The sequence below is a fragment of the Dryobates pubescens genome, chromosome 21, assembly GCF_014839835.1.
Source record: "Dryobates pubescens isolate bDryPub1 chromosome 21, bDryPub1.pri, whole genome shotgun sequence".
Lineage (NCBI taxonomy): Eukaryota > Metazoa > Chordata > Aves > Piciformes > Picidae > Dryobates > Dryobates pubescens.
The window spans coordinates 1,971,271-1,995,486 of record NC_071632.1 but is presented as its reverse complement, the minus strand read 5'-3'; the positions used below and the strand labels follow the sequence as shown (position 1 = coordinate 1,995,486).

At 52.9% G+C, this 24,216-nt stretch overlaps 1 protein-coding gene across 1 annotated transcript in view; it reads right to left on the bottom strand.

The window, feature by feature from the left end:
- The window catches only part of LOC104310166 (macrophage mannose receptor 1), a 62,581-nt gene that overhangs the window by 34,525 nt on the left and 3,840 nt on the right, over positions 1-24,216 (bottom strand). The window contains exons 2-11 of the mRNA XM_054171158.1: positions 21,557-21,718; positions 19,023-19,136; positions 16,125-16,271; positions 13,504-13,686; positions 10,957-11,111; positions 8,705-8,818; positions 5,828-5,943; positions 4,301-4,449; positions 2,404-2,603; positions 729-856 (exon numbers count right to left, since the gene is read on the bottom strand). Coding sequence (XP_054027133.1) covers positions 729-856; positions 2,404-2,603; positions 4,301-4,449; positions 5,828-5,943; positions 8,705-8,818; positions 10,957-11,111; positions 13,504-13,686; positions 16,125-16,271; positions 19,023-19,136; positions 21,557-21,718 — 1,468 coding nt within the window. The remainder of the gene's footprint in view (positions 1-728; positions 857-2,403; positions 2,604-4,300; positions 4,450-5,827; positions 5,944-8,704; positions 8,819-10,956; positions 11,112-13,503; positions 13,687-16,124; positions 16,272-19,022; positions 19,137-21,556; positions 21,719-24,216) is intronic.

The following is a 24,216-nucleotide window of genomic DNA, read 5'->3' as shown; positions in this document are numbered from 1 at the left end:
CCCCTTCAGGTACTGGAAGGCTGCTCCAAGGTGTTCCTGGAGCCTTCTCTTCTCCAGGCTGAACAGCCCTATCTCCCCCAGTCTGTCCCCACAGGGGAGGTTCTCAGCCCTCTGATCACCCTCATGGCCTCCTCTGGACCCTCTCCAGCAGCCCCAGGTCCTTCTTGTGCTGGGTGCCCCAGGACTGGAGGCAGTGCTGCAGGTGGGGTCTGAGCAGAGCAGAGCAGAGGGGCAGAATCCCCTCCCTGTGCTGCTGCTCTCCCTGCTCTGGCTGCAGCTCAGCACACAGCTGCCTGCTGGGCTGCCAGGGACCACTGCTGGCTCCTGGGGACTTTGTCACCAGCTGACACCCCCAAGGCCTTCTCCTGCAGGCTGCTCTGGAGCCACTCCTCACCCAGCCTGGATTTGTGCTCAGGCATCTAAATAAATGCATAGATAGAACATTTTGTTGCCTCCCTATTGGCAGTGGGGCTGACATCTACAAAGCGGATCAGGTCTGGAGAGCAGCCTCGATAAAAGCCTCTGATGGCATCAAAGCCTCTGAAACATTCAAGATGTGTGTGGAAAAGGCAATGTTGCAGGCTGGTATTTCCAGGTGAACAATGTCCATTGCCATTTAAAATGTGATTGTGTTTGCTCACTCACTTGCCCAGCTCCAAAGACACCTTGAAGGAATTCATTTGTAGCACAGCATGAGCATGAAAAAGAATCCTTGTGCAGGTACTCACGATGCTAACTGCCAGAGCAAAGTCTGCTCTTCCCTGGAGCTGATTGTGACCAGGCTTCCTCCTATTTCTCTGCAGAATTCTTCAGCCTCAAACCAAGACTTCATTTCCTTCCTTTGTCTCACAAAAAACTATGGAGAATCACAGAATCACAGAAGGTTAGGGGTTGGAAGTGACCTCCAGAGATCATCCAGCCCTGCAAGAGGAAGGTGACCCAGGGCAGGCCACACAGGAACACATCCAAGTGGGGATGGAAAGTCTCCAAGGAAGAAGACTCCACAACCTCTCTGGGCAGCCTGCTCCAGGCCTCCAGAACCCTCACAACAAAGAAGTTTCTCCTCACATTGAGGTCAAACCTTCTGTGTTGCAGTTTGTCTCCACTGGGTTAGTTGTTTAGGTGGTGTTGGATTGGTTGATGGGTTGGACACGATGATCTTGAAGGTCTCTTCCAACCTGGTCTGGTCTATTCTATTCTATTCTATTCTATTCTATTCTATTCTATTCCATTCCATTCCATTCCATTCCATTCCATTCCATTCCATTCCATTCATTGTTCCTTGGCTCATTGCTGTGCATCACCAACAAGAGCTTGGCCCCCTCCACTTGCCCCCCACCCCTCAGCTATTGATAGACCTTGATCAGATCCCTCTCAGCCTTCTCCAGACTAAACAGCCCCAGGGCTCTCAGTCTCTCTTCACAGGGAAGATGCTCAAGTCCCCTAAGCATCCTCATAGTCCTCCATTGGAATGCCCCAGGCCTCTCAATCTTCCTGCATAACAGAGCTATTCCATTCCCTTAATCATGTCAGGGGAGACTGAGAGGGATCTCATTAATGCTGAGCAACATCTAAATGTACAGGCATCAGCAGGATGGAGCCAGACTCTTCTCACAAGAAGTTTTGCTCCATGCTCCCAGTCCTATCCCTCCCTGACACCCTCAGAAGTCCCTCCCCAGCTTTCTTGGAGCACCCTTCAGGTAATGGAAGGCCACAATTAGGTCTCCTGGGAGCCTTCTCCTCTCCAGCCTGCACAACCCCAACTCTCTCAGTCTGTCTCCAGAGCAGAGCAGCTCCAGCCCTCTGCTCCTCCTCCTGGCCCTTCTCTGGACACCTTCCAGCACCTCCAGAGCCTTCCTGGCACAGAGGCTCCAGAACTGGCCCCAGAGCTCCAGCTGTGGTCTCAGCAGAGTGGAGCAGAGGGGCAGAATCCCCTCCCTGGCCCTGCTGGCCACACTTCTCTTGCTGCAGCCCAGGCTCTGCTTGGCTCTCTGGGCTGCAAGGTCTCACTGCTGGCTCCTGTTGAGCTTCTCCTCCCCCAGCACCCCCAAGGCCTTTTCTTCAGGGCTGCTCTCCAGCCAGTCCCTGCCCAGCCTGCATTGGTGCTTGGGATTGCCTAGACCCTTGTTGAAGCTCATGGATTTCTGGACATAAATAAATTAGGTGGGGCTCTCCCCTGGCCTTTAACTGACAAAGAGCATACTTCTAGCACTGTTCCAGGTTTGCCATGCTGACTTCCATTCTATTTTCTCATGGGTTTTTCACCCTTGAAAAAGATGGGGAAAAGGATTGTTCCCAAACAACTGACCCAGCACCTGTGTCCCTGAGTCCCACTGTGGCCTGGGCATGGCCCCTTAGCCTGCCCCCTGCTCATGCTGACGGTGGAGGCAAGCACAGACTTACTTTGAAGCATGAATCTGCCCAGGAGGCTCCGTCCCAGCCTGTGGCACAGGTGGCTGCAGGGACAGGCACTGGAGGAGCAGGAGGCTGCTCTCCTGCTGCCTGCTGTTTGCAAAGGTAATTTGCTGTCTTCTCACAGCTGATAACATCCCATAATCCAGCTGCAGGTCCAGTTCTCATGGCAACACAGCCTTGCTCCTTCCCTTTGTGGCACAGAAGAGACAAGGGTTAAGCCAAAGCCCTAACTGCTCGCTGAGAAACGAGACCCTTGCTTGTAGCCACTGAAACCCATGGAAGGGAGGTGCAGATTATGCAGGTCAAACACCAGCCTGGAGAGAAAACTATTCTTAATGCCTCCTGCCAGAGCCCAGATATGGACCAGTGAGTGTCACAGGCAGATCTTTGCTGGGAATGGCAATTTGTAGCTTCAGAATACAAATCTTCCCTTCTTGCCAGCCCAGGGAAGTCAGAGGGCAAATGGCACAGGCAGCAAATCCTGGCCAGCTCTTACTTCAGCCCTGCTTTTCCTGCATTTTCAATGAGCTCTGTACAGCATCAGAGAAATGTTTCAGTTGGAAGAGACCTTTAAGGTCATCCAGTCCAGACATACCATATCAACCTGGGGGTGCTGGTGGATGGTAGGCTGAACATGAGCCTGCAGTGTGCCCAGGGGGCCAAGAGGGCCAATGGCATCCTGGCCTGCATCAGGAACAGTGTGGCCAGCAGGAGCAGGGAGGTCATTGTGCCCCTGTACACTGCACTGGTTAGCCCACACCTTGAGTCCTGTGTCCAGTTCTGGGCTCCTCAGTTTAGGAAGGAGGTTGACTTGCTGGAAGGGCAACAAAGTTGGTGAGGGGCTTGGAACACAGCCCTGTGAGGAGAGGCTGAGGGAGCTGGGGTTGCTTAGCCTGGAGAAGAGGAGGCTCAGGGGAGACCTTCTTGCTCTCTACAACTACCTGAAGGGAGGTTATAGACAGGTGGATCTTCTCCCAGGCACCCAGCACCAGAACAAGAGGACACAGTCTCAGGCTGCGCCAGGGGAGGTTTAGGCTGGATATCAGGAGGAAGTTCTACACAGAGAGAGTGATTGCTCATTGGGATGGGCTGCCCAGGGAGGTGGTGGAGTCACCATCCCTGGAGGTGTTCAGGAGGAGACTTGATGGGGTGCTTGGTGCCATGGGTTAGTTGATTAGGTGGTGTTGGATTGGTTGATGGGTTGGACATGATGATCTTGAAGGTCTCTTCCAACCTGGTCTATTCTATTCTATTCTATTCTATTCTATTCTATTCTATTCTATTCTATTCTATTCTATTCTATTCTATTCTAATTCTATCAAGTCTGGTGCTCACCTGTGTCCCTCAGCACCACAACTCTCTCTGTTTGAAACACCTCCAGGGATGGGGATTCAACTACCTCTCTGGACAGCCTGTGCCAGGACTGAGAGCTGCTTTGGGGTTCTCAGCATCCAGGTAATTCCATTCCAAGAAGGTTGATACCAAGTACAAGAAGTTTGTTTCAAGGCAAGAGTTCCCACCTGGATATGCAATGTGGTTGGAATGCAGAAGAGCTGGAGGCTCACTGCTCATTCCTCAGATCTGGGTCAAAGCAAAGTCTCCATCTGTTATTTTCCCTCACTCAGATGAGTTGTTGTTGTTGTTGTTGTGTTAAAAAGTGGAGCCCACAGACCTTGTTCACTCCTCCTGCTCCTGTGCTGCTCAAGGGACTGACTTACACAACAGCTGGCACTCAGCTGTGGTGGTGCTTGTAGCACTGGCACCCAACAGAATGTGTTACCCTCCCACCTTGATCCAGTTTCCATCACCAAGGGATGGGAAGCAGAGACCCACATGAACTGCAGCTGCACTCTGACCACAAGGGCTGAGCCTGAGCAGGGCTGACCTGGCATTGCTGCACTCCAGTGTGTGAAGAGAGCTGTCCCACCACTACTCCACCTGAAGCTCCCTCCTTCTTCTGTGGCAGAGAGGCCAATCCAGAAATACTCTTCAGGCCTCAGCCCCACCAGACTGATCAGAAAGGCCTGCTCATTCCTGCAGTGGGAAACAATGTGCATTCATTTCTGAGGTGAAAACAATGTGCATTCACCTTGCAATATCATAGCATCACTGAATGGGCTGGGCTGGAAGGGACCTCCAAAGCTCACCCAGTCCAACCCCTCTGCACTCAGCAGGGACATCCTCCACTAGATCAGGTACCCAGAGCCCTGTCCAGCCTCACCTGGAATATCTCCAGGCATGGAGCCTCAACCACCTCCCTGGGCAACCTGTGCCAGTGTTCCACCACCCTCCTGGTGCAGAACTTGTTCCTCACATCCAATCTCAATCTGCTCTGCTCTAGTCTGAAGCCATTGCCCCTGGTCCTGTCCCTGCAGGCCTTTGCAAAGTCTCTCTGCAGCCTTTTTGTAGCCCCCTTCAGGTCCTGGCAGGCTGCTCTTAGGTCTCCCTGGAGCCTTCTTTTCTCCAGGCTGAGCACCCCCAGCTCCCTCAGCCTGTCCTCACAGCAGAGCTGCTCCAACCCCCTGAGCATTTTTGTGGTCTCCTCTGGACCCTCTCCATCAGGTCCAGGTCCTTCCTATACTGAGGGCTCCAGAGCTGGGCCCAGCCCTGCAGGTGAGGTCTCCCCAGAGCAGAGGGTCAGGATCCCCTCTCTGGATCTGCTGGCCACACTGCTTTGGATGCAGCCCAGGCTGCCCTTGGCATATTAATCCAAGTGGTACAAACAGAGGTATCACTGTCCTGCTAGCATGACCTGAAGGCAGCAGCTGCTCACTGAGGTTCAGGCAAAACCTCACATGGGCTTCTAGTCACCTTGTTCTATTTCCTTTGTCTTTGCAAATCTTTGAGGTGTGTCAGACAGGCCTCCAAGCCAGGAGCACACTGGCAGCTTTGCTAGCCACCACCTCTCCAGGCTAAAGAACATCCCTCAGAGGACATGAAGCCTGCAAAGCCTGACTGTGGGGTGGGTTGGAGGTGATATATTCTGGCTGTGGTAGGGCAGGTCCTGGGGAGGATTTCCTACATGTGTTCAGCCAAATGGCTGCAGAGGTAGTTTAGGAAAGGGTTTTTGTTAAAGGCCATCAGTAAACTGCAGTCACTACCTGGCACCAGGAAAAGCCAGCCCAGACCCCAGAGGAACGTAGCAGTTGCTTTCATCAGCTGATAGAGGAAAGCAATCTGTTTAACTCAGCACCTGAAACTGCTGCAGCAGATTGAGTAGAAAGCTCTAAATCACTGAGGCTTCCTGGGTGTATTTTTATCCTGCATGGGTAATTTGATTTGCCTTACTGCACCACAAGGTTTGAAGAGTGCTGGTAAAGCCTTTGGAAGAGTTCAAAACCATGGACAGGTTTTGCAGGTTCCTCCACCAGAAGCAGTGGGTTTGAAGCACAACAAAGAGTTGGTTTCCTACCTGCTTTCCACAGTAGCTAGGTAAGCCTTGCTCCCTTCACAGGTCTTCTTTGCTTCTGAGAAGGTCAGAAGGGCAGACCCCACCAGGTAGCAGTGGGAGCCATATCTGCTCCAACCCTGGGACAGACAGAAGGTTCTCAGCATGAAATTGAAAGAGCCTTCAATGCAGAAATTAGCTCAAACCCAGGGTGAGAACAGGACAAAGTGTTACAAACAGAGAGCTGTGGGTGTGCTGCTGCTTGCTCCCACAGAAGGCCTTCTTGCCTTTGAAGGATGGCATTAAGGTGACAGTTGTCACCTCTTTTGCATGCACATGCCTCCAAAGCACAAGAAGAACAGCTTTTGTCTTCTGCCTCTTCCCAGAGGGGGAACAGAACAATGCTCACACAAAGGATTGGATAGGATTGGGAAGTTTAGCTGGAGATGCTGCTCACAACGACATACAACAGCACAAAGCAGATGGAATACACAAAGCACACAGTCCCCCTTGGCCAGGGTTCTCCAAGAACCTCATTCCATTCCATTCCATTCCATTCCATTCCATTCCATTCCATTCCATTCCATTCCATTCCATTCTAACTACAATAGCTTACATTTATGACCATACACACTCTCCATTCCATTCCTTTCCATTCCATTCCACTCCACTCCATTCCATTCCATTCCATTCTAACTACAATAGCCTACATTTATAACCACACACACTCTCCATTCCATTCCATTCCATTCCATTCCATTCCATTCCATTCCAACTACAATAGCCTACATTTATAACCACACACACTCTCCATTCCACTCCATTCCATTCCACTCCATTCCATTCCACTCCATTCCACTCCATTCCATTCCATTCCATTCCATTCCATTCCATTCCATTCCATTCCATTCCATTCCATTCCATTTCACTCCATTCCATTCCATTCCATTCCATTCCTTAGGCCAAAGCTTGACATAACCCTCCCTTGAAACCAGGCCATAACTCAGGCTTCCAATGCCCCCCACACCTCCACCATGACTCTTTACCTCCCTCCCACCACCTATACCATGCCTGTGTGATGCAGATAAAATTTGGCTTGGCAGCTCCAGGCCCCAGCCAGGCTGCTCCAGGCCTAAGTGGCAGCATTGCCAAGGCTGAACCAGACCTCAGTCCCCTGCAAAGAGACAACAGCCTGAGCGTCCTCCTGGGAGCAGAGAGGGAGGGGGGAAAGGGAAGAAACCTACTGCAGCCAGTTTCATAGGGGTGCAGGGCTTATGGGGATGAAATACACTTTCCTGGTCCACCTCCTGGAACTCTCTAGCCTCTGAAGGTCTGCAGCTTCATGATTCTTAAAGGCACCCAGCCTCAGGACCATAACACTGAGGCAAAAGGAATCCAGTTGGCACTTGTTTGGGGGGAGGGTAGAAAGGAGCAATATCAATCACTCTTTTTATGAGGAACTTCTTCCTCACCTCCAGCCTAAACCTCCCCTGGCACAGCTTGAGACTGTGTCCTCTTGTTCTGCTGCTGGGTGCCTCCCTGGGAGAAGAGACCAACCCCCACCTGGCTACAACCTCCCTTCAGGGAGCTGGAGAGAGCAATGAGGTCTCCCCTGAGCCTCCTCTTCTGCAGGCTAAGCAACTCCAGCTCCCTCAGCCTCTCCTCACAGGGCTGTGCTCCAGACCCCTCCCCAGCTTTGTTGCCCTTCTCTGGACACCTTCCAGCATCTCAACCTCCTTCCTAAACTGAGGGGCCCAGAACTGGACACAGGACTCAAGGTGTAGCCTAACCAGTGCAGTGTACAGGGGCACAATGACCTCCCTGCTCCTGCTGGCCACACTGGCACCCAGCACCAGAACAAGAGGACACAGTCTCAAGCTGTGCCAGGGGAGGTTTAGGCTGGAGGTGAGGAGAAAGTTCTTCCCAGCAAGAGAGATTGGCCATTGGGATGTGCTGCCCAGGGAGGTGGTGGAGTCCCCATCCCTGGAGGTGTTTAGGAAGAGCCTGGATGAGGCACTTGGTGCCATGGTTTAGTTGATTAGATGGTGCTGGGTGATAGGTTGGACTCAATGGTCTCGAAGGTCTTTTCCAACCTGGTTAATTCTATTCTATTCTATTCTATTCTATTCTATTCTATTCTATTCTATTCTACTCTACTCAACTCTATTCTACTCTATTCTATTCTACTCTACTCTATTCTATTCTATTCTATTCTATTCTATTCTACTCTATTCAACTCTATTCTATTCTATTCTATTCTATTCTATTCTATTCTATTCTATTCTATTCTATTCTATTCTATTCTGTGACCCCCCTGCTTCTCCCTGATCTGGAGAGATCTGTGCTGACCAACCCAGAGGTGCTTGTTTTGTGAGAAGGTCAGTTCAGGAGTGACTTGTTTGGGGAAACATCACCTGCTGATAGCCCTCAGAGGCCAATGTGTAGTCCACCAGCAGGAACACAGCACAGAGAAGCTGATCTGCTGCTCCTTGGAAGTTCCTTTCTTTTATCACTCTTACATAGCAAGGACTTTTCAAAGGCTTTTAAAGAGCAGATCTGAGAGAGGAGCCAAAGTGGCTGTTGGTAGTTTTCCAGATGTGGTTAGGCTAAGAGCAGAAAGGGAGAGGGCAGTGCTGGAATGGTGATTTCAGTGGCAGGGAACTGTGACCCAGGGCTGCCCACCTGGCAGTGGCAGGCAAGGCAGCATTCCTGCACATGTGAATGGATCCTGACTTCCTTGAGCATTTTCAGAGCACAAATGAAGCCCACACATAGGTTAGTAAAGTGCTAGTAGGAAGAGATAAGGTTTGCTCAAGAGTAGACTCCAGAAGAGGCAAGAAGCAGTAAGTGAAGTCCTGTTCATTACTTCCCAATGTGATTCACGTGTGAGAGGGCATTTACCTTCTGGCAGCCTGGGTCCTCAATTTTCTCTCTTCCAGAAGATGGTGATGAAGGCTTCTTTTTACAGCTGTAACCAAGTTCTTTGTCACAAACATCAGTTGCCCAGTACCCATCCTAGGACAGCAGGGAGAAGAAACTTGTGTAAAGAAAGTGGCATTCAAAAATGTAAGAGCCCCCTTTCTCTCTGTTTTCCTCTTGCCTCCCAACAAAGGTCATAGGATCACTCCAAGACAGAAACTGAGGGGCAGGAGCAGGTCCAGAGAAGGGCAACAAAGCTGGGGGTCTGGAGAACAAGGCTGTGGAGGAGCAGCTGAGGGACCTGGGGGTGTTTAGTGTGGAGAAGAGGAGGCTGAGGGGAGACCTCGTTGCTCTCTACAGCTCCCTGAAAGGAAGCTGGAGCAAGGTGGGGGTTGGTCTGCTCTCCCCAGTAACAAATGACAGGGCAGGAGGGAACAGCCTCATGTTACCCCAGGGGAGGTTTGGGTTGGAGATTAGAAGAAACTTCTTCCCTGAAAGGACTTTCAAAGCCTGTCACAGGCTGCCCAGGGAGGTGGTTAAATCCCCATCCATGTTTCATAGAGGCAGAGATGTGGTGCTGAGGGCTATGGGTTAGTCCCAGCCTTGGCAGAGTTAGAATAGAATAGAATAAACCAGGCTGGAAGAGACCTTCAAGAGCATCGTGTCCAACCTATCATCCAACACCACCTAATCAATTAACCCATGGCACCAAGCATCCTGTTGGAGAACGGTTGGGCTGGATGAGCTGAAAAGGCTTTTCAAACCAAACCCATCCTGTGTTTCTTCTATGATCATCACTTAAGATTTAGGCTTGAGGTGAGGAGAAAGTTCTTCCCAGAGAGAGTTGTTAGCCATTGGGATGTGCTGCCCAGGGAGGTGGTGGAGTCCCCATCCCTGGAGGTGTTCAAGAGGGGATTGGATGTGGCACTTGGAGCCATGGTTTAGTAGTCATGAGGTGCTGGGTGACAGGTTGGATTGATGATCTTTGAGGTCTTTTCCAACCTTATTGATTCTATGATTCTCTGATTTATATAGCTTTTCAAAAGCCACCTGTCAGGATGCCTTAAGCTGTATTTGATTCTGATCTGTGATGAAAGAAGGACCCAAGTGGCATCTTGAAGTGCCAGCATTATTTGCTACCTTAACTATGTATTTAGTGAGAGGAGCTCTGAAGATCCAGCTCCCCTGGGGCCAGAGGATCTGAATTTGGAGCAGGACTCTTTCACTACACATCTGGAAAAGAGATTGGTGGCACTGAAATAATGCAGGGCTGGGTTTGCTGCAGCAAATCTGACTATTCAAATCCATTGAGGAGGAAATTCTCAATAGCAGTGATTCACATCTTTAAAAGGAATAACACACCTATATCATCTGTCTCTGTCTCTTTCTCTATTTATATCTCTCTGTCTCTATCCCCTCCCCCCAATCTATTTATGTATCAATATCTCTATCCTTATCTCTATCCCTATCCTTCTCTATCATTATTCCTATCTCTATCCCTATCTATTTATGTATCCCTATCTCTATCCTTATCTCTATCCCTATTTATGCATCCCCATCTCTATCCCTATCCCTATCTCTTTATCTATCCCTATCCCTATCTCTATCCCTCTCTATTTATCTATCCATATCCCTATCCCTCTCTATCACAGCCTCACAGTATCACCAAGGTTGGAAGAGACCTCAAAGATCATCCAGTCCAAGCTGTCACCACAGACCTCATGACTAAACCATGGCACCAAGTGCCACATCCAATCCCCTCTTGAACACCTCCAGGGGTGGGGACTCCACCACCTCCCTGGGCAACACATTCCAATGCCTAACAACTCTCCCAGTATAGAACTTTCTCCTCACCTCCAGACTAAACTTCCCTTGGTGCAGCTTGAGACTGTGTCCTCTTGTTCTGGTGCTGGCTGCCTGGGAGAAGAGACCAACCCCCACCTGGCTACAACCTCCCTTCAGGGAGTTGCAGAGAGCAAGAAGGTCTCCCCTGAGCCTCCTCTTCTCCAGGCTAAGCAACCCCAGCTCCCTCAGCCTCTCCTCACAGGGCTGCACTCCAGACCCCTCCCCAGCCTTGTCCTCTGGACACCTTCAAGTGTCTCAATGTCCTTCTTAAACTGAGGGGCACCAAGCCTCAGGCAGCCAGATTCCTCAAGCCTGAGCCCCATGGCAAGTGGTTTCAGACTGGCCCAGCTCTTGGCTGTCATTCCAGCAGCAAGCCCAGAGGGTTTTACCTGCCCCTTCATTGCCACGCAGCGCTCCAGCCCCTTGGTGTAGCTGGGCTGCCCCCGCCGCCACGAGGTGAATGTCACCGGGGTCCTGTCGCTCCACTCCAAAGAGAACTGAGCCTTCAGGTCGTTCAGACCCAGCCATAGCTCTTCTGTGGGCTCTGAAGTGTGACAAGAGACAGGTGTGCTTGTGATCTGCTGTGCTAGGAACACTTTCACATCCAGACTGGGAAGGTCAGCAAGGGAAGCACAGGGTCCTGCACCAGGGCAGGAGTAACCCTCTGCAGCAGTACAGGTGAGGGCTGACCTGCTGGAAAGCAGCTCTGAGGAGAATGATCTGGGAGAGCTGGCGGGCAACAAGTTGCCCATGGGCCAGCAATGGGCCCTCATGGTCAAGAAGGCCAGTGGTGTCCTGGGGTGCACTAACAAGAGTGTGGTTCTCGTAGCCCTCTGCTTTGCCCTGGTGAGGCCACACCTGAAGCACTGTGTCCAGCTCTGGGCTCCCCAGTTCAAGAGAGACAGAGAACTGCTGGAGAGAGTCCACTGGAGACTACAAAGATGCTGAGGGGACTGCAGCATCTCTCTGACAAGGACAGGCTGAGAGACCTGGGCTGGGGAAGAAGGGGGAGAGGGTGTTTAACCTGGAGGGATCTTCTCAATTCTGATCAAGAGCTAAAGGGTGGGGGGCAAGGGGATGGAGCTGGGCTCTTTTCAGTTGTGCCCAGTGACAGGACAAGGGGCAATGAACACAAACTGGAACACAGCAGGTTTCACTCAATCATGAGGAAAGTCTTTGTTGCTGTGGGGGTGCCAGAGCACTGTGCCAGGCTGCCCAGAGAGGCTGTGGAGTCTCCTTCCCTGGGGACTTTCACACCCACCTGGATATGCTCCTGTGCAACCTGCCCTAGGTGAAACTGCTTTAGCAGGGGGGTTGGACTAAATGATCTCCAGTGGTTCCTTCCCACCCCTACCATGTGATGATGTTGGGCTGTGCTACATGAGAGGTAGACCTCAGGCTTTAACAAGAATGCTGTTGTCCTCTCATATCAACAAGTGGGGGCCCCTAGGGATCAGCACTGGGCCCAATGATGTTTAATATCTTCATGAGTGTTGGGTTCAAGAGCACCCTGATGAAGTTTGCAGTTGACAGCAAGATGAGCAGGGAGGTTGACACTCCAGAGGGAGAGCCACGCTCCAGGAAGCCCAGGACAGGCTGCAGGAGTGGGCTGGCAAGAACCTTACAGCATTCAGTGGGGCCAAGTGCAGGGTCTTGCACCTGGGAATGCATGGCCCAGGGGTGCAGCTCAGACTGGGATCCACCTGGCTGGAGAGCAGCCCTGAGGAGAGGCACCTGGGGGCCTTGGTGGACAAGCAGCTCAGCACAAGGGAGCTGCAGGGGCAAAGAAAGCCAACAGGGTGCTGGGGTGCAGAGACAGAGAAGTCATCGTCCCACTCAGTGCTGCTCAGACCACACCTGGAGCACTGCCTGCACTGCTGGTCCCTGCTGTACAAAAGAGATGTGCACAGGATGGGAAGCATCCAGAAAAGGCCAGGAGAATGCTCAGAGGCCTGGCAGCCCTGCCCTGGGAGGAAAGGCTGAGGGCTGGGCTTGCTCAGCCTTCAGAAGAGCAGGCTGAGGGCAGACCTTATTGCCATGGATACAGGACATAAAGGGTGGCTGCCAGGAGAGTGGAGACTCCTAGAAGCCTAGAATCACTGAATGGTCTGGGTTGGAAGGGAGCTCCAAAGTTCATCCAGTCCAACCCCTCTGCACTCAGCAGGGACATCCCCAGCTAGATCAGGTTGCCCAGAGCCCTGTCCAGCCTCACCTGGAATAGCTCCAGGCATGGAGCCTCAGCCACCTCCCTGGGCAACCTGTGCCAGTGTTCCACCACCCTCCTGGTGCAGAACTTGTTCCTCACATCCAATCTCAATCTGCTCTGCTCTAGTCTGAAGCCATTGCCCCTGGTCCTGTCCCTGCAGGCCTTTGCAAAACAGTCTCTCTGCAGCCTTCTTGTAGCCCCCTTCAGGTCCTGGCAGGCTGCTCTTAGGTCCCCCTGGAGCCTTCTCTTCTCCAGGCTGCACACCCCCAGCTCCCTCAGCCTGTCCTCACAGCAGAGCTGCTCCACCCCCCTGAGCATTTTTGTGTCCCTCCTCTGGACCCTCTCCATCAGGTCCAGGTCCTTCCTGTATTGAGGGCTCCAGAGCAGGGCTGCTTTTACAAGGAGTGCCATGGAGCAGACAAGGGCTGATGGGGACAAGGTACTGCTGGGGAGGTTCCCTTTGGACTGCAGGGGGAAATGGTTCCCCAGGAGCACAGTCAGAGACTGGAATCATCTCCCCAGGGCAGCAGAGCAGTCCCCTGCACTGGCCAGTGTAAGACTCAGCTTGCCAGGCTGCTGGGCCAGCTCACTGCAACTGCAGCATCACCTGGACAGCTTGGAGCAGCTGAGCCTTGGGGTCCCTTCCTGGCACCCTGGGATTCTGTGTTATTCAGTAAAGCAAAGCTTCACCTTACAGAGGGAGCAAACAGAACCCTCCCTGTGTACTCACTGTAACCAAGCTGTGACACCAGGAAGCTGAACTCAGCAATGTTGTGGACACTTGCCAGGTCTCCACCTTGCTTCCTGCATGAAGCCAGAGCATCCTTCCACGCCTTGGGCTCCCGTTGAATGCTGTAGCAGTCCCCTGCATATGGCCACCAGCCATCTGGGCAGGTAATGGATTTCAGCTCCTCTGAAAATCAAAGCACACCTTGGGTTGTTTGGAGCAATTTTGCAAGAGGAAACTGAGGAGAGACTGAGGAAAGGCTGAGGAGAGCCTGAGGGAGCTGAGGACTCTGGAGCTTGGAGGGAAAGAGCCTGAGGGTGAGCTCCTTGCTGTTGCTCAAGATGTGCAGGGGGAGTGCCCAGAGGCTGGAGCCAGGCTCTGCTGGGTGCTGCCCAATGCCAGCACCAGGGGCAGTGGTGGAAGCTGAGGCAGAGGAAGTGCCATGGAAACAGGAGGAAGAATTTTTCCCCTGTGAGTGTTCTACAGGCCTGGAGCAGGCTGCCCAGGGGGGTTGTGGAATCTCCTCTGGAGATATTCAAGACCTGCCTGGATGTGTTCCTGTGTGACCTGCTCCAGGTGACCCTGCTCTGCTGACATCAGGCTCTACCTCCTGCTCAGTGCCTTTGATCTGATAAATCTCTTTCCCATATGCAATGTGTGAAGCCAATCTTTGGTGGCTGCAGGTCAGCAAGCAGTGCAAATCAGCCCAGAGTAGGGGGGGGGCTCCTTTTTCAAATTACTTAGATTCTTAAATATAGACTCACAGAACTGTCAGGGCTGGAAGGGACCTCAAGGCTCAGCCAGCTCCAGCCCTCCTGCCATGGCCAGGGACACCTCACACTGCAGCAGGTTGCTCACAGCCACCTCCAGCCTGGCTGCAAACACCTCCAGGCAGGAGGCTTCCACCACCTCCCTGGGCAGCCTGTGCCAGGCTCTCACCACCCCCATGGGCAACAACTTCTTCCTCACAGCCAATCTCAATCTCCCCACTTCTACTTTTGCTCCATCCCCCCCAGTCCTATCCCTCCCTGACACCCTCAAAAGTCCCTCCCCAGCTTTCTTGGAGCCCCCTGCAGATCCTGGAAGGCCACAAGAAGGTCTCCTGGGAGCCTTCTCCTCTCCAGCCTGCACAACCCCAACTCTCTCAGGCTGTCTCCATGGCAGAGCAGCTCCAGCCCTCTGCTCCTCCTCCTGGCCCTTCTCTGGACACCTTCCAGCCCCTCCAGATGCCTCCTGGCACAGAGGCTCCAGAACTGGACGCAGTAATATCTTTAAAAGCTTGTTATAAGCTTGCTTTAAACAGAGTCCTGCATTTCTTTCTCAGGCTCATAGAGCAATAAAGAGTCTCTGAAATGCTTTCTCTTTCTTTGGGGTCTATTCCTTTAAGAGAAGCTTTTCTAACATGCCCAGGTGGCAGCCTCCAGCAAAGCCTCCATCAGATCCCTCCTGTGTGTAGGAGGTTCACAACCACCTCGAGTCAGTGAAGCCTGAGGTGGAGGTGGCCCCTGGATGAAATGTAGGCTGTGTCAGTCCAGCTGCTCCTCCTGCTCTGCTTGCAGGGACCCAAGAGTCATCAGAGGGTGAGGGGGTTTTGCATTGCTGTTACAGGATCTGCAATTGCTCATCTGGAGGAGAGGAGAAGCAAATGAGAAGGAGTAAAATTTCTGCTGCCTTCATGCAAATGTGATTGCTGGCACTGGTTCCCATGACAGAGCCTGGAGCCTGCAGAAGAGGAGGCTCAGGGGAGGCCTTAATGCTCTCTGCAACTACCTAAAGGGTAGTTCTGGGCTCCTCAGTTTAGGAAAGATGTTGAGCTGCTGGAAGGTGTCCAGAGAAGGGCAACAAAGCTGGGGAGGGGTCTGGAGCACAGCCCTGGGAGGAGAGGCTGAGGGAGCTGGGGTTGCTTAGCCTGGAGAAGAGGAGGCTCAGGGGAGACCTCATTGCTCTCTACAACTCCCTGCAGGGAGGTTGTAGCCAGGTGGGGGTTGGTCTCTTCTCCCAGTCAGGCAACCAGCACCAGAACAAGAGGACACAGTCTCAAGCTGTGCCAGGGGAGGTTTAGGCTGGAGGTGGAGAAGAAATTCTTCCCAGCAAGAGAGATTGGCCATTGGGATGTGCTGCCCAGGGAGGTGGTGGAGTCACCATCCCTGGAGGTGTTTAGAAAGAGCCTGGATGAGGCACTTGGTGCCATGGTTTAGTTGATCAGATGGTGCTGGGTGATAGGTTGGACTTGATGATCTCAAAGGTCTTTTCCAACCTGGTTAATTCCATTCTATTTTATTCTATTCTAGTCCATTTTGTTCTATGCTATTCCATTCTATTCCATTCTATTCTATTCTATTCTATTCTATTCTATTCTATTCTATTCTAGCACGTTCTGTGTCCTGCAGGGGTGAGTGGCAGAGTGATGGAACAGAACCTCACAGTTCTCCTCTGAATGGTGACTGCAGAATGAGAGGAAGCAAAGCAGTGTCTGCCGTTCTGGCCCTGCAAACAGAGCTGTGCTGTGCAAAGCTTTCTGACCTCTGGGCTGGCAAATAATGTTGCAGACCTTTAATCCTCTACAGATTGCTGTTTTTTCTGGAGGTCAAAGGGAAAACCTCTCCTCCCCCTTGGCAGCCTACCTTTGGGTAGCACATCAGGCTTGGGACTGAGGTTTCTCTTTTCACAGATGTAGCCAAGCCTCTGGTTGCAGGCTTGGTTTTCCCATTTCCCATCCTTTTTGGGATTCATTAGTCCACAGAGTTTCCCAGGAGCCTGGAAAGGACTTCCTTTGAATAAGAGAGAAAAGAGAATCTCACAGCAAAAGTGAATTAAACTATTGACAAAGCCATGGTATGTCCAACAGAAACAGCAACTCATTCTCATTCCTTCAGTGCTTCCTATGAAGAGGTCCTCTCAGGCAGCACAGGGGCTGCTCTAGCTTAGGGGATGCTGCTTGTACTCTGGGCTTTGGCAGTGGAATAATCACACACACACACACTGACTGGGCCAGGATACTGGTGGGAAAGCTCTGGTTCTTGTCCTGATATCCTGCTGCTCACAAACAGAGCAGCTGAAGTTAGACCTCTATGCTGCAGGCACAGAATCACAGAGTCACAGAATGCCAGGGCTTGGAAGGGACCTCTGGAGAGCTTCCAGTCAAACCCTCTGCCAGAGCAGGACCACAGGATCCAGCACAGGTCACACAGGAACACATCCAGACAGGGCTGCAAAGGCTCCAGAGAAGGAGACTCCACAACCTCGCTGGGCAGCCTGCTCCAGGCCTCTGGGACCCTCACAGTCAAGAAGTTCTTCCTCATGTAGAGGTGGAACCTCCTGGGCTGCAGTTTCCATCCACTGCCCCTTGTCCTATCCCAGGGCACAGTGAGCAGAGTCTGTCCCTGTCCCTTCCTTCCTGACCCCCAGCCCTCAGCTATTGATAGACATTGATCAGATCCCTCTCAGCCTTCTCCTCTCCAGACTAAACAGCCCCAGGGCTCTCAGCCTGCAGGAATCACTCCTGGTACCAGGCTTGTTCAACATCTTTGTTGGTGCCATGGACAGTGGCACTGAGTGCAGCCTCAGCAGGGCTGCTGATGACACCAAGCTGTGTGGTGCTGCTGACAGCTGGAGGGAAGGATCCATCCAGAGGGACCTGCACAGGCTGCAGAGCTGGGCCCAGGACAACCTCAAGAGGCTCAACAAGACCAAGAGCAAGGTCCTGCAGATGGCTCAGGGCAATCCCAAGCACCAACACAGGCTGGGCAGGGACTGGCTGGAGAGCAGCCCTGAAGAAAAGGCCTTGGGGGTGATGGGGGAGGAGAAGCTCAGCAGGGGCCAGCAGTGAGACCTTGCAGCCCAGAGAGCCAAGCAGAGGCTGGGCTGCAGCAAGAGAAGTGTGGCCAGCAGGGCCAGGGAGGGGATTCTGCCCCTCTGCTCCACTCTGCTGAGACCACAGCTGGAGCTCTGGGGCCAGTTCTGGAGCCTCTGTGCCAGGAAGGATCTGGAGGTGCTGGAAGGTGTCCAGAGAAGGGCCATGAGGAGGAGCAGAGGGCTGGAGCTGCTCTGCTGTGAGCACAGCCTGAGAGAGTTGGGGTTGTGCAGGCTGGAGAGGAGAAGGCTCTGAGGAGACCTTCTGGTGGCCTTCCAGGATCTGCAGGGGGCTCCAAGAAAGCTGGGGAGGGACTTTTGAGGGTGTCAGGGAGGGATAGGACTGGGGGGGATGGAGCAAAAGTAGAAGTGGGGAGATTGAGATTGGATGTGAGGAAGAAGTTGTTCCCCAGGAGGGTGGTGAGAGCCTGGCACAGGCTGCCCAGGGAGGTGGTGGAAGCCTCCTGCCTGGAGGTGTTTGCAGCCAGGCTGGAGGTGGCTGTGAGCAACCTGCTGTGGTGTGAGGTGTCCCTGGCCATGGCAGGGGGGTTGGAGCTGGCTGAGCCTTGAGGTCCCTTCCAACCCTGACAATTCCATGACTCTATAGCTGTTGCACACAGTGAACTTTGTGATTTAGACATGTGCCCCTGTCTAGATTTAGTCTCTATTAGGGACTAAACTGTGCCATTGCTCTATCACCCAGTGACACCTTCCCAGCAGAAAGGGCATGGGTGAAAGGAGACTCACAGGCTGCAATGAAAATGGGTTTAATGGAGTAGCCAAACCGCTGCCTGTGTCCATACAAGGCACATAAAGTTACACTCAGCCCAGCAGGGGTAAAGCAGCCACACTCAACAGGAAGGCAGTCCTGGAGAGCAAAGTAAGGAATCCAAGCAGGAGGCTTTAGCAGAAGGCTTCCCTCTCTTCAGACTTCCCCCTTTAGACTGGGTGTGATGCTGTTGGGATGGGACACAACTGTAGCCAGCTCAGCTCAGCTGCTGGCCTGGGATTCTGTAAGAATGAAAGGGAAAACTATGCTAAGTTGTGGACACAGCTCCTGTGCTGTGCTCAGCTCTGGGCCCTCCCTGCAGGAAGGACACTGAGGGGCTGGAGCCTGTGCAGAGCAGGGCAGGCAGGCTGGAGAAGGGCCTGGAGCCCCTGGGCTAGAGGAGGGGCTGAGGGAGCTGGGGGTGTTGAGGCTGGAGAAGAGGAGGCTGAGGGAGACCTCCTTGCTCTCTGCAGCTCCCTGCAGGGAGGTTGCAGTGAGGAGGGGACAGCCTCTGCTCCTTGGTGGCAAGGGCCAGGAGCAGAGGCAATGGTTGCAAGCTGCCCCAGGGGAGGTTCAGGCTGGCTGCTAGGAAATCTTTCTTGCCTGGAAGGGTTCTGAGGCCTTGGAATGTTGTGCCCAGGGCAGTGATGGAGTCCCCATCCCTGGAGGTGTTGAAGCAGTGTGTGGAGCTGGTGCTTAGGGCCATGGTTTGGTGCTGAGCCTGCAGTGCTGGGTGGGGGTTGGACTGGCTGAGCCTGGAGGTCTCTTCCAGCCAGATGTGTTCTGTGAGGCTGTGATGTCAGAATGGATTTTTCAGAAGTAAAGGCAGCCAGAGCACTTTTTGGTACTTGTTGTCTCCTCAGGATCCATTCAGAGATTACAAAAGGGAATCAGTTCTTACCTGGAGCCCAATTCAAGTATCTGAAAGGGCTGCCCCCAGCCCATTGCCATCCACTGTTGAAATTCAAAGAGTTCAATCCAATCCAGAGGGTAGAACTGAAGTTTTTAATCAGCTCTAGATGCAAAAATGAATAGATAAATAAACAAACAAGTCAGATATGCCTCCCTGGTCTCATTCTTAGCAAATTCATCTAATAAATAAAGCCTCCTCCACCCCATGGGTAACCAAAGTGACAGCAGCACATCCCCTGCACTCACTCAGAGTTCAGGTGTGCAGATGGAGCCACGTTAGGGCCACTCTAGCCATCATCACATGCTCTCCTCCACACAATAATCCTGGACACACACAGGGCATTGAGTCAGTCATCAGCAAATGTGCAGCTGACACCAAGCTGGGAGCAGATGTTGGTCAGTTAGAGGGCAGAAGGCCTCTGCAGAGGGACCTTGACCGACTGGACAGCTGGGCAGAGGCCAACAGGATGGCATTCAACAAGTCCAAGTGCCAGGGGCTGCACTTTGGCCACAGCAACCCCATGCAGAGCTACAGGCTGGGGGCAGAGTGGCTGAGAGCTGCCAAACAGAAAGGGACCTGGGGGTGCTGATTGACAGCTGCCTAAACATGAGCCAGCAGTGTGCCCAGGTGGCCAAGAAGGCCAATGGCATCCTGGCCTGCATCAGGAACAGTGTGGCCAGCAGGAGCAGGGAAGTCATTGTGCCCTGTGCTCTGCATTGGTTAGGCCACACCTTGAGTCCTGTGTCCAGTTCTGGGCTCCTCAGTTTAGGAAGGACATTGAGAGACTTGAAGGTGTCCAGAGAAGGGCAACAAGGCTGGGGAGGGGTCTGGAGCACAGCCCTGTGAGGAGAGGCTGAGGGAGCTGGGGTTGCTTAGCCTGGAGAAGAGGAGGCTCAGGGGAGACCTCATTGCTCTCCACAACTACCTGAAGGGAGGTTGTAGCCAGGTGGGGGTTGGTCTCTTCTCCCAGGCAGCCAGCAGCAGAACAAGAGGACACAGTCTCAAGCTGTGCCAGGGGAGGTTTAGGCTGGATGTTAGGAAGAAATTCTTCCCAGCAAGAGAGATTGGCCACTGGGATGTGCTGCCCAGGGAGGTGGTGGAGTCCCCATCCCTGGAGGTGTTCAAGAGGGGATTGGATGTGGCACTTGGTGCCATGGTCTAGTCATGAGGTCTGTGGTGAGAGGTTGGATTTGATGATCTTTGAGGTCTCTTCCAACCTTGGTGATACTGTGAGACTGTGATACTGTGAAAAGTGGAACTTTGTGGACCACACTGTGGCCCTGCTTAGGACTGAGTGCACTGGCATGAAGGGGAATTGAGGAGACCCTTCCCCTGGGGCAGGCTGCCCTCTAGAACACACATGTGGAATGGGGCCTCCTCCCTGCATGCAGGGGATTAGGACCAACCCTTGATAAAACCTCACCACGTCCCTCTTGGCAGCTGCTGAGCCACCCATGGCATTGTCTGCTTCACTGAGGCAAGGCAAAGCAGCCACCTTCAGCAATGAGGACAATGAAGGGACTGGAAGAGCTCAGCTGTGAAGAAAGGCTGAGAGCCCTGGGGCTGTTTGGTCTGGAGAAGAGAAGGCTGAGAGGGATCTGATCAATGTCTATCAGTAGCTGAGGGGTTGTGGTGGTTTTGAGCCTTAACTGGGACTTAAGGGCTCAGATGGGGGCAAGGCTGAGAATCCCTCCCCTGCTCTCCCCTCCTCCCTCCTAACAGAGAAAGGGAAGGAGCAAATCCACCAAGCAGTAATTTGGAGTCAGCCTGGAAGCAGAGAGGTAAAGAGCTTTCTTTAAACAATATATATATAAAACAATAACAGGTAAGGCTCACAAGGGCAGGGAACAAGGATGGATGGGAGGGGGAAATAAACAAGAATACTAAACCAGTCTCTCTGAAGAGGCACAGAGGCAGCAGGGAGAAGGATCAGGCCTGGCCACGTGGCAGAGGAGCAGGAAGGCAGCTGCAGTAGCTCTCATCCTGGAGAGGCAGGAGCCAAGAAGCCCTAATGGCTGCAGTGTCCTGCCTTTTACACCCTAGCTGGGCAGGGAGGGGGGAGTGGAACAGACTCAGTTCCCAGGGGGAAAAAGCCCTGCAGGGAGGGCAAAGCACTCACAAGCCCTTCCCCCCCTTTTCAGGATGGGCATTAACCCACCACAGGGCTGGGGGGCAGGGTGAAGGGGCCAGGCTCTGTTTGGTGGTGCCCAGTGATAGGACAAGGACCAACAGGTACAGGGTGGAACCCAGGAGGTTCCACCTCAAGATGAGGAGAAACTTCTTTGGTGTGAGGCTGCTGGAGGCCTGGAGCAGGCTGCCCAGAGAGGTTGTGGAGCCTCCTTCTCTGGAGACTTTCCAACCCCCCCTGGCTGTGTTCCTGTGTGCCCTGCCCTGGGTGCTCCTGCTCTGGCAGGGGGCTCGGACTGGATGATCTCTGGAGATCCCTTCCAACCCTTCTGTTCTGTGATTCATCCCTGCTCTGGGGCAGCTTGGTTTTAAGGTCATCTTCTCAATCATTTTACCTTCTACATATTCCTGCTCATGAATCTCAGTGATGCTTAAGAGTTCTGCACCTTGCTGCTGACAGCTTTTCCTCGCTTGCTGCCACGGGAGAGCTGAGTCTGAGCTGATCTGATAGAGGATGCCAGTTGAAACATCTTTGGTCCAAAACCTGTCTGTGTCAGCTGAAAGAAGAGGCACAGAGCACTGCTCTTAGTTGCACTGACTGAAAGCAAATGCAGTATACTATGAGGCACCCCCTCCACCCCCCCAAATGCCCAGCATGAGGAGTGTGCTGTCACCAGGTGCAAAGGGGGAGAGCAGCTGGGAGCAGCTTAGGCAGCAATTAGAAACAGCAAGCAGTGATTTTTGTAGACACTAAACCTTTTATTTTAAGTAACTCCATTTTTAGAGGGGAGAGAAAGGGGTTTCCCATACTGGCTGTTACAGAATCACAGAAGCATTCAGGTTGGAACAGACCCTCAGGGTCACCAAGTCCAACCACTGACCCTGCTCTGCAAGGCTCACCCCTAAACCATAGCCTCAAGCACCACATCCAAACCACCTTCAAACACAGCCAGGCTTGGGGACTCCACCACCTCCCTGGGCAGCCTCTGCCAATCCCTGACCACTCTGGCTGGGAACAAATGTTTCTTACTGCCCAGTCTACCCCTGCCCTGCTGCAGCTTGAGGCCATTCCCTCTTGTTCTGTCACTGATTACCTGGGAGAAGAGACCAGCACCAAGCTCTTTACAACCTCCTTTCAGGGAGCTGTAGACAGCCAGGAGCTCTCCCCTCAGCCTCCTCTCTTTCACACTAACCATCCCCAGCTCCTTCAGCCTCTCCTCACAAGATTTATTCCCCAGGCCCTTCCCAGCTTCACCTCTTCAGGCTCAAACTGGCCTTCTAGTGTAGTCACAGTGTCAGGAAGGAGCCAGTTCTTGCTTTTTATGCTTCATGCCTTGGAGCAGAGAGAGAAACCTGCACAGCTGTCACAAAACATGGCTCTAAATCCCTTCTGACTGATCACTGCGCTGTGGCTGCCATGGGGAGGGTGAGTAGAAAGAGCTTCCTTCTTCTTCACCTCTTATTGCCCATCTGAGTTAGAGTTCCCACAGAAAGAATTTCCAGTTTCAAGGTCCTGCTTTCCTCCCCCCCTGTCCCTGGATGTTCCTACACCTCCCCTCTTCCATTCTGTGAGGCAAGAGCTGCCAGGGATGCTTCCCAGCAGGCTCCTTAGATCCTGTGTCCAATCTGATAACAAAAGACAAAGCAATCAGTCTGGGCATTAGAACCCTGAAGCTGCCCAAGGCAAAGGATTTTCCTTCAGTTTAACACAACCCCCAGAGGAAACTTACCCAGGGACTGGGTGAGCCATGCAGAAGGGAAAGCAAGGCCAGCAAGCTGGGGAAACTCATTGCAGAGGTGACTTGCTCTTCATTCCTCTACCAAAAGCTGGCAGCCTGTACAATCCTCCTGAGTGAGGATGGCAACAGGTTCCCCTCTGTGTCAGAGGGCTGCTGGATGAGGCTCTGCTCTCTAAATGAGGAACTCTGCTGTCACATGGCAGTGAGGGACAGCTGGAGAGCACAGGGCAGACACAGCTCTGCTCTGAAACTCAGGGCTCCAGCCTGGGGGGTGGAGGGGGAGATGCCTGCCTTGTGCTGGGGCTTTGCTAGTGTCATTTTCAGGTCACTTGTTGGGGTGCTCCACGGCACAGACCTCCTTACAAGCAACTTGAGAGTGCAGCACAAGCAGTGAAAGATCACCAGTGAAAGACTCAGGCTCTGCTCCAGCCCCCAGCAATGGGACATGGGGAAGTGCAACACAGAATCCCAGATCCACAGAGTGGTAGAGGTTGGAAGGGACCTCCAGAGACCATCCAGTCCAACCCCCTGCCAGAGCAGCAGCAGCCAGGGCAGGGCACACAGAACACATCCAGGTGGGCTTGGAAAGTCTCCAGAGCAGGAGACTCCACAACCTCTCTGGGCAGCCTTCTCCAGGCTCCAGCACCCTCAGAGCAAACAAATTTCCTTTCAGACATTGATCAGATCCCTCTCAACCTTCTCATCTCCAGACTAAACAGCCCCAGGGCTCTCAGTCTCTCTTCACAGGGGAGATGTTCCAGATCCCTTCATCATCCTTGTAGCTCTCCAGTAGGTCTCTCTCTTGAACTGGAGAGCCCCAAACTGGACACAGGATGGCAGCTGTGGGCTCAGCAGGGCAGAGCAGAGGGAGAGGAGAACCTTCCCAGCCCTGCTGGCTGCAACAACTTTTTCACTGAGAGGCTGACAAAACACTCAAATGGTCTGCACAGAGAGGTTTATTAGAACAGAACAGTATAGAATTAACCAGGTTGGAAAAGACCTCAGAGGTCACCAAGTCCAACCTATCACCCAGCACCATCTGATCAACCCAACCATGGCACCAAGTGCCTCAGCCAGGCTCTTCTTAAACACCTCCTTAAACACCTCCCTGGGCAGCGCACTCCAACAGCTAACAACTCTCTCTGGGAAGAACTTTCCTCCTCACCTCAAGCCTAAATCTCCTCTGGCACAACTTGAGACTGTGTCCTCTTGTTCTGGTGCTGGGTGCCTCCCTGGGAGAAGAGACCAACCCCTTCCTGGCCACAACCTCCCTGCAGGGAGTTGTAGACAGCAATGAGGTCTCCCCTGAGCCTCCT